Here is a 12,645-nt window from a genome sequence, read left to right on the forward strand (position 1 = left end):
TCCATTTACCATCCATTTACCATGTGCATTATTTAAATGTATATAGATTTAATACATTTACATTCACATAGTGACATGTGAAATATAATAATAAACAGTGTGAGCAATACAGAAGAAAAAAAACAAAAACAAAAACAGGAGAACCCAAGATAGTCAAGTCAAAAACTTTTAAATAAAATTCAATAACAATTTCCAACCTCCATTTGAACCTCCTATGATCCTAATTATAACTTAACCCACTCTTCACCCCTCCCTCCCATCCCACCCTGACCCTTGAGGCTAAAACACATTGGCGCCACAGCGGTCCAAATGAAATGTTTGGCTGGGTTTATTACAGGCCTGTGACTGCTACAGATACTGGATTTTTTTCAGCATCTGATTATTGATTTCTTTTGGGATGTAAAAATAATTTCAACAACTAACAAAAAATGCTTCTGAAATACATTACCTACCCTTAATTCACTTAAAGCTTTAAATGAATTAAGAATGAATTAGGAGCGCTATCATGGATTCATTTATTTTTAGTGGGCATTCTTACTCGATCACTCTTTTGAAGAAACGTCGCCCAAGCAATGGCATGCCAGCCAATTGCTTTTTTAATATTATCTTATTAATGCCAGGAGTGGAGTTCATGGAGGTCAGGATATTGTTATAGCCCAGCAGTACGATTCTCTGAATCCATTGCGACAGTTCTAAGATCACAGAAGATATGCTCTTACTTGACAAGAGAAGTCAACATACAGCAGTCAGAACGTATTGAACGTTGAGTCGTCAAGAAAGGGAGAAAAAAAAAAAAGGCATTGACCGGCATCAACACTGGAAAATATAACAGTGGTGTTAGCAATGTGTGTTTATATTGGTGGGTTTGCATGGGAAATATTAGGGATGGCTGTTCATTCACATGGTTTCTGCATTTACAGATACATAAACATTAAACTGATGCCCTGCACATTTAAATGTGAATTTTATGTATCATTATACAACCCAAGATTATACAAAATTGCATACCACACACATAGAAATAGATAATTACATTGATATTAGAGTAATATATGAAATAAATAAAATAAAATAAAACAAACCCAATTATTCTGCAGTGCATTTTTTGAATTTGCATCTGGGGGATGTAAATAGCAGCATCTATATATTGATGAAAAATATTATATATTATAAGTTGCTGGCCCTTGCTAATTTGTGTGGGATATTTTTCGTATTATACTACCAACATATATTTGTTGTAGAGACTGATCTGGTCTGTACACACTAACAAAAGAAAATCACTTGACAAATTTACAACCATTAAGCAGGCTGCTGCTGTTTACGTGGCCAGAGTTTGAAACAAGAAATATGTTAATAATTATTACGTAAATGTGTTGAGGCCCATTTACATAGCTATTAACTGGTAATGTCAAGTCAAAACAACATTGCTTTTTCTTCTGCATTTTACCCACACATTCTGACCTTTCCCGTCTCCTTTGCTTTAGTCCCTCTCTTTTTAGCCCTCTCATCTCTTATCCATTTTCTGCTTCACTTTGCTTAACACCCCTCAATTTATGTCCTACCCTCATGTAAAATAAACATAGTACTACAGCAGTACCTCACCGTCCTCGTTTGCCACTTTGATCACATTGTTGGGGAAATAAATGAGTGCTGGGAGTTAGCTGGAGTGAGCTGCAGGTATCTCTGCCTCACCACCCCACTTCCTGCAGGGCTCCCGCTGATGTACGGAACTCTTCCCTTCAGAGGCCTGGCCTGTCACACAGGAAGACAGATGTTAGGCTGCAGTTTTCCTGTCTCCACTACTTGCCAAGATAACACACAACCGATGAGAAGAGAAGATGGGGAAGGGCTAGTTTGAAACAGAAGGTTATTAATACGGGCACAGTGGCCCACTGACTGACACTGCATCAGCTTCGTTCAGAAATACATTGTAGGCTGTTGGCTAACTGCAAACATGTTTGCATTTTGAGAATCTGCACTGAAGCACATAGACAATGCAAGAGCTCAGAAACACATGCTCGGGTAGAAATTACGCTGGCCTCTCCAAGGACCTGTTGTCATCCCATACATTAGCTGGCTCTTAGGTCTCTCGTTTGCTAAGAAAAATCCATGCATCTGAAATTTTCTTAACAGCTGTAAATAGGCTTTGCAGGGTAAAGCGGCCTGTCTCTCAAAGAGCTGATTTCTGTAAGCAGCTTAGTGTTTCCACCTCCTCATTACGCACACTAACCTATTCAAGTTGTGGGTGAGACGTGGAATTATTTCTCACACATCCCCTGTATCGTATTAGGATAATGCTAATGTGCCAGTATGAGTGAACATGTCGCCTAATGTTTGTTGTCAGGGTACTTTGCATAAATGCAGGCTACCTAGTCGTGTTGGTATTAGTTGAAGTTCAAAGTTAAGTCAGGCTCAGAAATAAGAAATGTACTAGTGAGGTGAAATGTACACACATATTGTGCTTTTTTGTAGGGATCCCAACCATTAGGCATGCTTCATTACACATATAGTGGAAATGGCATTGCAAGTAGTCCTCTTGCCCACCAGTGCAGCAGAAGCAGCAGATGTTGGTAGCTTTTAGAATGGTTTTATCTGCTATTGTTCATGCTGAACTGATAAAAAATGTCCAGTCAGTAATGAGAAGTAAGCAGCTCATGTTTGTCTAGATTCTGTGTCACTTATTTAAAAGTTATTTTTTGGAAGATTTCCTGGAACACTCAGAATACTTGTCAGAAAGTATTTTTTACAGAGTAGTATTTTTCTATTTATCTCTCTTGTGATGTGGCCTGATACAAGTAAATTCTCCCTACAGATATGGTAATTTAGCACCCATCGTTCCACAATACCATTATCATTACCGTCACCCCTCTGGTTGTATGGCAATGAAAAACCCTCAGCCAGGGGTTCGAACTGTCACTAAGAGCAGACCAGGGCCATCTCAGGATGTCATTAGAAGTGATGTCTATGTCTGAAAGCCAGGTGGACTCGTCCTAATGAGGACCCGGCTGTCATGCAAGTTGTGACTGGAGGAGGTGTCACACAGAGGTGCCGCTGTCAGTCTGGGACGCTGATATTCTCCTCCACCTAGTAGCACTGAGATGGCATCATTAGAGGCAGAAACGGACACAGGGACGGTGGGCTTAACCAGACAAGACAGTGAGATGGTAATGATATATTAAGTTGTAGTGAACAAATAGGTCAAATTGTTGCTATCTTTGACTTTTTTTTCCATCAAAATCTCTTTGTCCATTGTTATACAAGTCTCAACATTTGGTCTACAGACATGCCAGCAGCAAGAGGACATTGTAGAGCGTGGTTAGGATTAATCAATGTCTGCTGACTTTTCAACCCCAACCCTAACAGGGAAAAATATTTAGCTTAAAGAATTCCAAGGCCATTATATGTCAAGGTAGACGAAAAACCGAAAAACTAAAGGTTTTATTTTCATATTTCTTTTTGGTTCACCTGCCATCACTGCATGAATGGAGAGCAATTTTGCGTCTGACCTTTTCGCAGTCTGGCAGAATTGGAAATGGTAAAAGTTTATGGAAAGCTGAACTTGTCCAAGATAATACCAGCGTCACTGCTGTGGTTAACGAAAATCATCAGACAAGGAGTCTAAACATTGAACACGACCTGTTCCATTTACTGGCCCTGCTGGCCCCAAAGTGATATCAAAACATAATGTGATGCAAGGCTATTTCACGGAACATTGTGTTTGAATAAGCCTTACTTGACCTTTTTATACAAATGCAAGGGACAATGGTATTCAGTTTAATGCTTATGCAATTAGTGAAGCTTATTGGTAAGTTGCTCTGTTTTAAGTCTTTGATATCCTGCATTGCCTGTAGTAGGTTGTGAGTTCATTGGTCCCAACATCAGTGAGCCATTGATGTGACACAGCAAAGAGCCCTTTGGGGACGTGAGTCAAAAGCTTGAGCTGCTCCCATAGCTTTCTGTAGTTATCAATATGTAGTTGACAACATAATTGAAGTTATTTAAAGACATGCCATGTGCCACTAGATGGAAGCAAATGGAAGCACAGATTGTTGTTCTTTCTGCTTATAGTACTGGAATACCCCTGAATTATAAATCAAACTTAAGCTGCTTGGAATTAATTCCAAACAAATATTGCAGAAATAATAATTATGACTACATTATTTGATTTAATTGTCTTGTAAACTCACATTTCTTTTCCTTTATTTTGTCTAAAGACTAATGTCTGCCTGTTTGGCTGCAATCAACACTCTCCTGCATCATAACTAGGAGGTGTACTTTCATGATGAGCACAGATGCTGAAGGTTCAGAGGGCTTCGTTTTTTTTCCCCTTCCCTCTAGTGTCAATGGCATTTATTCATAGGAAGGCTCTGGCTCTCTGTGGTGTTTGATTGTAGCTGTGAGCGCTTGTGTTTGTTTTCTACTCTCTCCCAAGAGTTTGATTAGTCTCCTCCATTTAGTCGCCACATTACTTTCATTACAGCACACATGCACGCTGGGGAGGGCCGTCCTGATCTTTTTCTCTCTCTCCATGCAGATGGTAGCCACATCTTACTCTCTCTGGATTGGCGCACAGCCTACATCTGTCCCTTACCAACCAGCATCCCCCTCATGGCACAGCCTCGAAGGCTTAATTAAATATCAGACCAAAGCTAACTCTGCTGCTGGCCACCCATGAGCTACATGGTAGGGATAAGGGGAGGAGAAGAGAAGAGAATAGGGATTTCAAAAGTGCACAGAAGGAAAGAGGGTGGACGAGACGCTGATTGTAGAAGTAGCATTCTCTTTGCCAGCTGCTGTCACTGGCAAGCAGACTGGGAGTTGATTTGCACTCATTACTGGGAAATGAGTAAGGCCTGAGGATGATGACCGCATTACTCCGATTGCATGTGATGCGATTGGAGATGTTGTGCGATGTTAATCTCCTCCCGTGTGTCCCCAAGATATAGAAAATAAATGGAGATGAAAATCTTTCTCTGCATCTTCACAGTGGGCTGTGTGATACAAATGGAACGGAGGACTGATTATGCAACCCATGGCTCCCTCCCCCCAAGAAAAGGGTTTTGATTCAACTAATAACCAAACGGCTTCCTACAGGGGGTATTTCTAATTATTGTAACTGCAACAAGTTAAGTAATGATTTGTTATGTATCTAGTGCATATACACTCTCTGCATATTGTCCAGTCCCAGTAATTAAAACATACATTTGAGGAAGCATCTCGGACAGGATGTAAACTATATTGCTTTCAAAATGCAATGTATGTCATCCTTCATTAGCGTGTCCCTCCCTTTTGCTTTTTTTTCACTGTATGAAAACCTAAACCTCCGACTCTCTGTGGCAGTGCTTGCTGGTATCTTTGCTGATTAACTTCATCAAGGTGTCTGGGTTGAACATAAAAGCATGACTTACCTCTGATTTTACATACTACTACTCCTTTTCTATCCACTCCCCTCTCTGCACCGCACTCATTAGGGACCAACCTTTTTCTGAGTGTAAGAGGCCATTTCATGTCTGTCATACTACCAGATAATGGTCGACCTGCTCTTTACCATGCACCATGTTCACTGTGATCTTTGAGGACATCATTATCCTCTCCATGTGTTTGAGCAGAGAGTGGTGTTTCAATGTTAACCAGAGTTTTTTTTCTCTGTGAGAATGGTATACCTTTCTATTGTACAGTCTTTGAGCTGCGGTGCGAATGCATTTTGACACATTATATCTAATTTTCTTTCTTGTTTTGTAAAGTTTCCTGTTATTATCAGCACATTGCTCTTTCAGTGCCTGTTCACAATTGCTGATATTGCTACAATATCTTGTTGTGTGCCGCATAATAAGCAGGTTTGCTATCAATTACTAGTGCAGCAGGAATGAACACCTGCCTCGTTCTCACCCCATTACCTTCCCCGGCACATTACATGCCTTTTAATATATTTAATATATCTTCGTTTTAAAACCATAGCTTGCTTTTTTAAGGTCCTCATCAGTGTGTCAATACTCATGCAATGCAATCTCCCTATTGGGCTACACCTTTGTTCCTCCACTTGTTTCTTTTTTCCTCTTTAAAGCAAAAGTCATTTCCTCTGTGCCGCCCCTCTCCGCTGCACATGCCCGTAGGACACACTATTTCATCTTGCTTTGAACTCTTTTAAATTTTGCGCAGTAGCAGTTTTTTATTAACATATTTATTCATTTATGACTCCTCTCAAAGCCCTTTGCATATGAACACACCTTTATTCTCTGATTCCCTCTCTTTCTCCCCTCTCAACTCCCAACTCTCCACAGAGAACGGGTCTCACTAATGCAGTGTTAGTTAAATCCCTGCCACCCTGTCAGAGGCTATTTTCTCAGGCTCCTTTTCTTTCTACAGCACAGCCAGAGTTTTTAGGTTCTCTCTGCTCACCTCACCTCCTGTCTAGACGTTCTCCACCCTTTCTCATAGAGTTTCATCAAGGGGGGGAGCTTGTCTCCAGCCCTCAAGGTCAAGGTGTCTCTCCAGCCATCGCACCGCCGATCATCCTCTTCCACTCTCCCTACCACCCACTTCCCGCCCTGATGGCAGCCACCTGTCAATGGCTGAACTCCCCCACCTAGATAATAATAACCTAGCCAGAGACCATCTTTCATCAAGTGTCCTCACCCCATTTGAATAGAGGGAGATTGTGGGCCGGATGCTGAAAAGACAGCTGAGGGGCCTCCTCCTGATGTGTGAGTTCTTGCAAGGTGGCAGTGACAGTGAAGGGGAAGCAGGGTGGTTATATAATTGGAGCAAGGTCATGTGAAAGTTTCTAACAGTTGTGCAGTTGCTTTTTTTCCCTACTTGCACTGAGATTTTAACCGGATGCCAGTTGTGAGGGACACACCAATTTAAAGGTTCAAGCGGATATTGTATGTGGATGTTATTTTCAGCAGCGTGGTTCTATGGACGGCAATGTCTGTCGGTTGGTCGGTCAGTCCACAACTTTGTTCCAGACTGAAATATCTTTACAACTATTGCATGGATTGGCATGAAATTTTGTACAGACATTCATCTTCTCGCAGTCTACTGACTGGTGACTTTTGCTCAATAAGGTTGAAGTTATTTGAATTTGAGTGACATGTCATTAACATCTATTGGATGTATTGTTCAATGAAATTTGGTAACAGATATTCATGGTGCCCAAACAATGTATCCTAATAATTTGTGATCCCATGACTTCCCATGGGTGCTGTAATTCCTGTAAAACGTTGTAATCAGTAGTACTGGGTAACTTTTTCTTGTAGATGGGTGCTGAACTTTTTCCTTCCTGACATAATCCTTAATCTTTTCACATATCACACTCACCCCTCTCTTTTCCTCTTACCCTCTTTCTTCAATCAGATGGACAGATAAGTGGCAGACTCATGGCGGCATTCAAGGTGCTGAGCTTATATCTTAAGTGCTCTCTCTCTCTCTCTCCTGCTCTCTCTCTCTCTGTGTCTTTCTTTCCCTCCTATTGTCCCTCTCTCTCTCTAAATTCGTCTCTTTCTGTTTTTCAGATGCCAAGGAGATCGTGCTGAAGGCTCAGATTCTGGCCGGTGGCAGAGGCAAGGGTGTGTTTGACAGTGGCCTTAAAGGTGGAGTGCACTTAACTAAGGAGTAAGTATTCCCCTATGTGCGTTTCACACTGAGAGTAACTGTAGGAGATAGATTCGTATTATTTCTCTTACGACAGCGGCTTTTAGAGTGAGGAGGCTCAAAGAGCTCTCTGAAGATGCTCCCTAGGCACAGAGGCAGAGTCAGGATTACTTGCGCTGCAAATAAACAGTTTTTCTTTCTTCCAGTGCCTCGTTTTCGAACAACTACCCTCAATTAGATGTTGAAAAAGTGATTTTAAGGTCAACAGAAGCGCTATGCACCCCATACTGAGTTTTGTTCTCCCAGGTTTGTTGGGTTTTGTGCCAATCCTGAGGTTTATTTTGTTCTAGCTTAAAATTACAGTGTGATGGGTGTATTCCTCCAATGAAGGCTCACTCTGAAATGTTGTGCATTTTTTAAAAGGCTAAAGAACAACTTTAAAAAGCATTTCTTTGCTCAGGCACTGCAGTTTCCATGTACTCCATGTACAAACAGTGCTATCTTTTTAGTAAAGGTACCTACCACTTACTGCCACCTTAAAGGCAGGAAGGTGATTTATGACAATTGTCCCAGACATGTATCATCCTCATCCTACTTCAGGGTTCGGAATGGCCGGAAACTTTTTCAAAGTGAGATACGCTGAAGTTCATCGTCCCCAGACAGTGACATGAGTGCACAGTTCACTTTCCTCTCATCTATCAAAGGATGAGTACAACCCCTGGCTTCATTTTTATTCACTTACAAAACCAGAGCAGGCTTACAGAAGTAGCCTTGGCATGCGGCCTGTTTTTAAGAAGAGAGAAAAAGTGGAGGTTCATTCACAGCATTGTGTAGATGTACCCAAGTGTCTCAAAAAGCGGTGCTTTGTCAGAATATGTTACATTAATGCCCAAAAAGTGCTGAGGCATATCTCCCTTCAACTAAACAAAGAGATAAAGAAATACTTATCCATCTGTCAGTCCTCCTCCTCTTCTCATCTTTCATGTTGTAAGCGTATGCTTTTTCAGTGATTGTTTTTTAAAATCAACCTGCTCTTTAAACAAGGATACTGTTTGACCTGTAACCTCTCTCCTTCAGCCCTGCAGTGGTTGGTGAACTGGCCAATAAGATGCTGGGTTACAACCTGACTACCAAGCAGACACCAAAAGATGGAGTGAAAGTGAAAACGGTGAGCCACTGTGCAGACTAAAGGAAATAAAGATATACTTCAACTCTTTCTTCTTGTTTTTCCCCCCCTTTTTTCCTGACCTCATTTCAAGGCATTTTGAGTCCAGTAATGCAGTTCTGTAAAATTAATGACTGTGAAGGCAGTCAGGCTCTATGGTTTTTTTTTTTTTTTTCGCTAGGTTTAAATAGTAGCTGTCCACTGTTGTTTACTGTGAGTTCGTGCTGGCTGGTGTTATGGCTCATTGCATAAATTGAACCAGGCCTACTGTGAATTTAAAGTGTTTGGTAAACAACTGTTTCTATGTGCCACTAACAAGCAGGAATCTCATTTTCTCTACTCGCATGCTGCATGCAGTACCTCCTCAAAACAGACATTTCCAGGTGATGAAGCCTTCTCAGTCTGTGGCTTGTGTGTGTCCCGCTCTCTGTCTTTTTTCTCTCCCGATCTCTGCTTACCTCTGCTATCCCCGAATCCACCCAGCCGGTGCTCCTGCCCTTTCTGCAGAGTTTAGGTGGAATCAAATGAGGGTCGCACTTGTCATTTTTATAAATAAAAAACTGTGGAGCAGGAAGTATACAAGCCATAGAATTAACTCCATGTCTCAGAGGCAGAGGAATAGGCGAACAAACAACAAAATAAATTGGACAAAACTATATGTGAGCGACAAGAAATGTAACCTCCAATTGGCCATTCAGTTGTCTTACCAAGAACACCCTCTTTCGCCTGTAGCACTGAGATCAAACCTGGCAAGAGCGGCCGTTGACTGACCTGAAGCATCAAGTACAGTAACACTGTAGTGACAACCTGGTCTGTCAGATGACAGCCAGACCTTAGCTGTCAACCTGCCAATGGGCCTCACATCAACCCTCGACCCACACTGCACCGAGGAGCAGAGAAAACCACAGGAAAAGGGGGGCAGCACTTCAGCATCTACATGGATTTGCTGTCATGGCACTGATTGAGGGATGAGGAGAGAAGATTAGGGAAGGTGAGTCAGGAGGTGTTTAAAGATGGTTGTGGAACAAAACTGTAGGAGACAAAAACAGGAGTTTGATGGGAAACAGAACGAACAAGACGGTGGGAATAGAATATGTTTAGCTTGAGTGAAAAATCGGGCTACAAGTCAAACAACATAGGAACTTAAGAGAACGTTTGAGTGACTGGAGAAGACAACATTTGGACAAGGAGATAGGAGCGCTGTCTCTTCACACGGAGGGTAGAGAAGGCTATCCATCCTCATTCGCTGGGTGATAGGGTGGAAGCAGAACATAAGGGCTGTGCATGTTCAAACAAACATCCCATCCAGAAAACCTGCAGCCCATTAACCACCACACAACTGATAGTTTCCTGTCAGATTTTTTTTCCCTCTCTTTTCCAAATGAGCCTCTTGTTTGCTTCCTCTTTCTGCTTATCTGCTGGATTCCAAACAGTATTTTCCTCTCTATTTGCCTCCCTTTCTCATACACAGCATATGAGATTTTCTCAGAGCTATGCTTCATAGATTCTGCCAATCTATGGACCCTGCTTATTTGCTTGTGTTATTCTGTTCAATCTAGTATTGAATATATAGATATATTCTGCACCTTTTTTAAAGATACACGGTAATGTGAAAAGTTTGTATGGGTTTTCCAGATGCTATCGGGGAGTTTAGAAAGATTAAATGGGATTGTTTATTAGGGCTGGAACCCTTTACATGACCAAGTCAAGTTGGTATTGTAGCCGCTTTCCTATATCTCTTTCTCTTGTGCTGTGCCATGTCCAGGTGATGGTTGCTGAGGCCCTGGACATTAGCAGGGAGACCTACTTTGCCATCCTGATGGACCGCTCCTGTAATGGTCCTGTCATGGTAGGAAGCCCCCAGGGAGGTATGGATATCGAGGAGGTAGCTGCCAGCACCCCAGAACTAATCTTTAAGGTATGTGCATTGTGGCTTATACTCATCCCTACAATATGAAATAAGAAGAAGGAGAAAAAGAGAAAATATTGCTGAAAAGTTGAAATTGATTGATCTTGTCTGGCACAATGGAACTCATTAAAAGTGCAAACCCCTCGCCATCTTTGCTCAAAGATTTTACTCTATAATTAACAAAAGTTTTATTTGGCTTGAAATCAGGCCAGGGATGGATTGCCCAGTGGGTCTTACAGATGGAAGCTGTGCTCTGTTCGTATTTTCCACTAATTCAATTAAAAGCATTGTCGTGCCTGCATTCGCACTGTGGCAGCTGAACATGATGCACACATACAACAATACGCAGAACCTAAACATGAATAAATGCACATAAGCCCACTGTAGTCATGGCTACTTGGCAACAGGTCCTTGTCATTGTTAACAGATGTACAATTTAAGCATTACAGATGGCTTTTGCCTGCATTTCCTATTGGTATATATCTCTCTTTTGCTATAGTATACAGATGTTAGAGCAGATTGTAAAGATCTTCCTGAAATTTATGTCATTCATTATTTTCCCCAAAGGTTTCAGATTGTATATGCAGTAAACAGCTGTGGTGTTGGTATCTAACACACGAAAGTGCAGTACACCTTTCACACATCTCATTAAAATCTATATGCTCCACACCTAGTTGATATAGAAGTGGTTCATACCAGCTAACGACAGCTGCAGTTTTATACGTTATTTTCTTACCACTGTGCACCCTGAAATACTTCATTCTTTTTATACCTATGAAAAAAGTTATGAGCGCTTCTCTCTCTATTTGAAAGTCCAAGATACGAGGGTCTGATAATCATAAATCCGTCGCTTCAGTCCCAACTCTCCCTTTTCTCCATGTCTGGCAGCTTGCCACTACTTAATTAGGATGTTGGAAGTTTAATATGAACATCCGCTTTGTGTCAAATTATTGCCCAGCTTTGAGCCTCTTCTTCTCTCTCACTCTCATTCTCCATTTGTTTCTCTCCCTCTCTCTTTCACTTTGACTGCAAATCTTATAGGAAGTTATAGATATATTTCAAGGTGTGCAAGACGACCAGGCACTTCTCATGGCAGCTAATTTGGGTTTCAAAGGACCTCTGCAAAGACAGGTAATGGGCACACTACAGGCTTTGAAATCACAATACAAAGAGGGGGCAGAAAGATCTCCAACACAGACACATTCACATGGACAGACATATCATTGTCCACAAACAGACCAAACTTTGGCTGTTATTAGTTTTCCAGAGGCAAGTTGTGAAGTGTCATTACACCAGACTCACTTGCCAGGTGGTCTATTGTCATATCTGGCAGTGACGCACAGCGCCGTGCCAGGCTGAGGGGGGCTGACATCACTAATGGCACCATTATTTGATAGAATATGCCGCACAGTGAGTGAATGTGTGATTCATGCAGTAAAAGACAAAACTGGCAACCTTTCATTTTAAGGACAGTGACACAAAAATGTTTTCTTGTCACCTCAAGTCCTACAAATCTAGCTAAGGGAGCATTATCTAGGAAAATGAGGCCAAGGAAGATAGCACAGAAACCATTCACATTCAGAGAGGGTGTGTGAGTGCTTAGATGTTGAGTTCAATTCAAAGCTATTTGTCTGTTGGCATTAGATCACTAATTTGTTTTCGTTTCCACGGCATCGTGGCATGAGAAATCAGATTAGCTGAGAAGCTTGAGAAGCAAACTGAGAGTCAAAAGTGTTTGAGCTTTGGTTGCATCCCATTGTATGAGATCCTTTTTTGCAGGATACTGAATGGGCATTGATTTTAAACGGGCAAGGAGAGAAATAGAAAGTGATTGGTTAAGTGTCTATTCTTTTCCTTGGTTGCTGTGAGTCATCTGCTAGACTGATTAATTCAGAGATAATTGCAGATCGTTTAAATTACCTTTACTGTCTTGAATCAGGATCTTTGTGTAGGTCCAAGTGTGTGTGTGTGTGTGTGT

The 12,645-nt window shown here is 41.5% G+C and overlaps 1 protein-coding gene across 1 annotated transcript in view; it reads left to right on the forward strand.

Annotated features, from left to right (window-relative positions):
* The window catches only part of suclg2 (succinate-CoA ligase GDP-forming subunit beta), a gene marked incomplete in the record, with an annotated part of 86,303 nt that overhangs the window by 31,642 nt on the left and 42,016 nt on the right, over positions 1 to 12,645 (forward strand). Inside the window, 4 exon segments of the mRNA XM_035662061.1 lie at positions 7,515 to 7,614; positions 8,671 to 8,761; positions 10,524 to 10,676; positions 11,709 to 11,798. Of these exon segments, the coding sequence (XP_035517954.1) occupies positions 7,515 to 7,614; positions 8,671 to 8,761; positions 10,524 to 10,676; positions 11,709 to 11,798 (434 nt within the window).

Source organism: Morone saxatilis, unplaced genomic scaffold (genome assembly GCF_004916995.1).
Source record: "Morone saxatilis isolate NCDOM2014 unplaced genomic scaffold, NCSU_SB_2.0 Contig18, whole genome shotgun sequence".
NCBI lineage: Eukaryota > Metazoa > Chordata > Actinopteri > Moronidae > Morone > Morone saxatilis.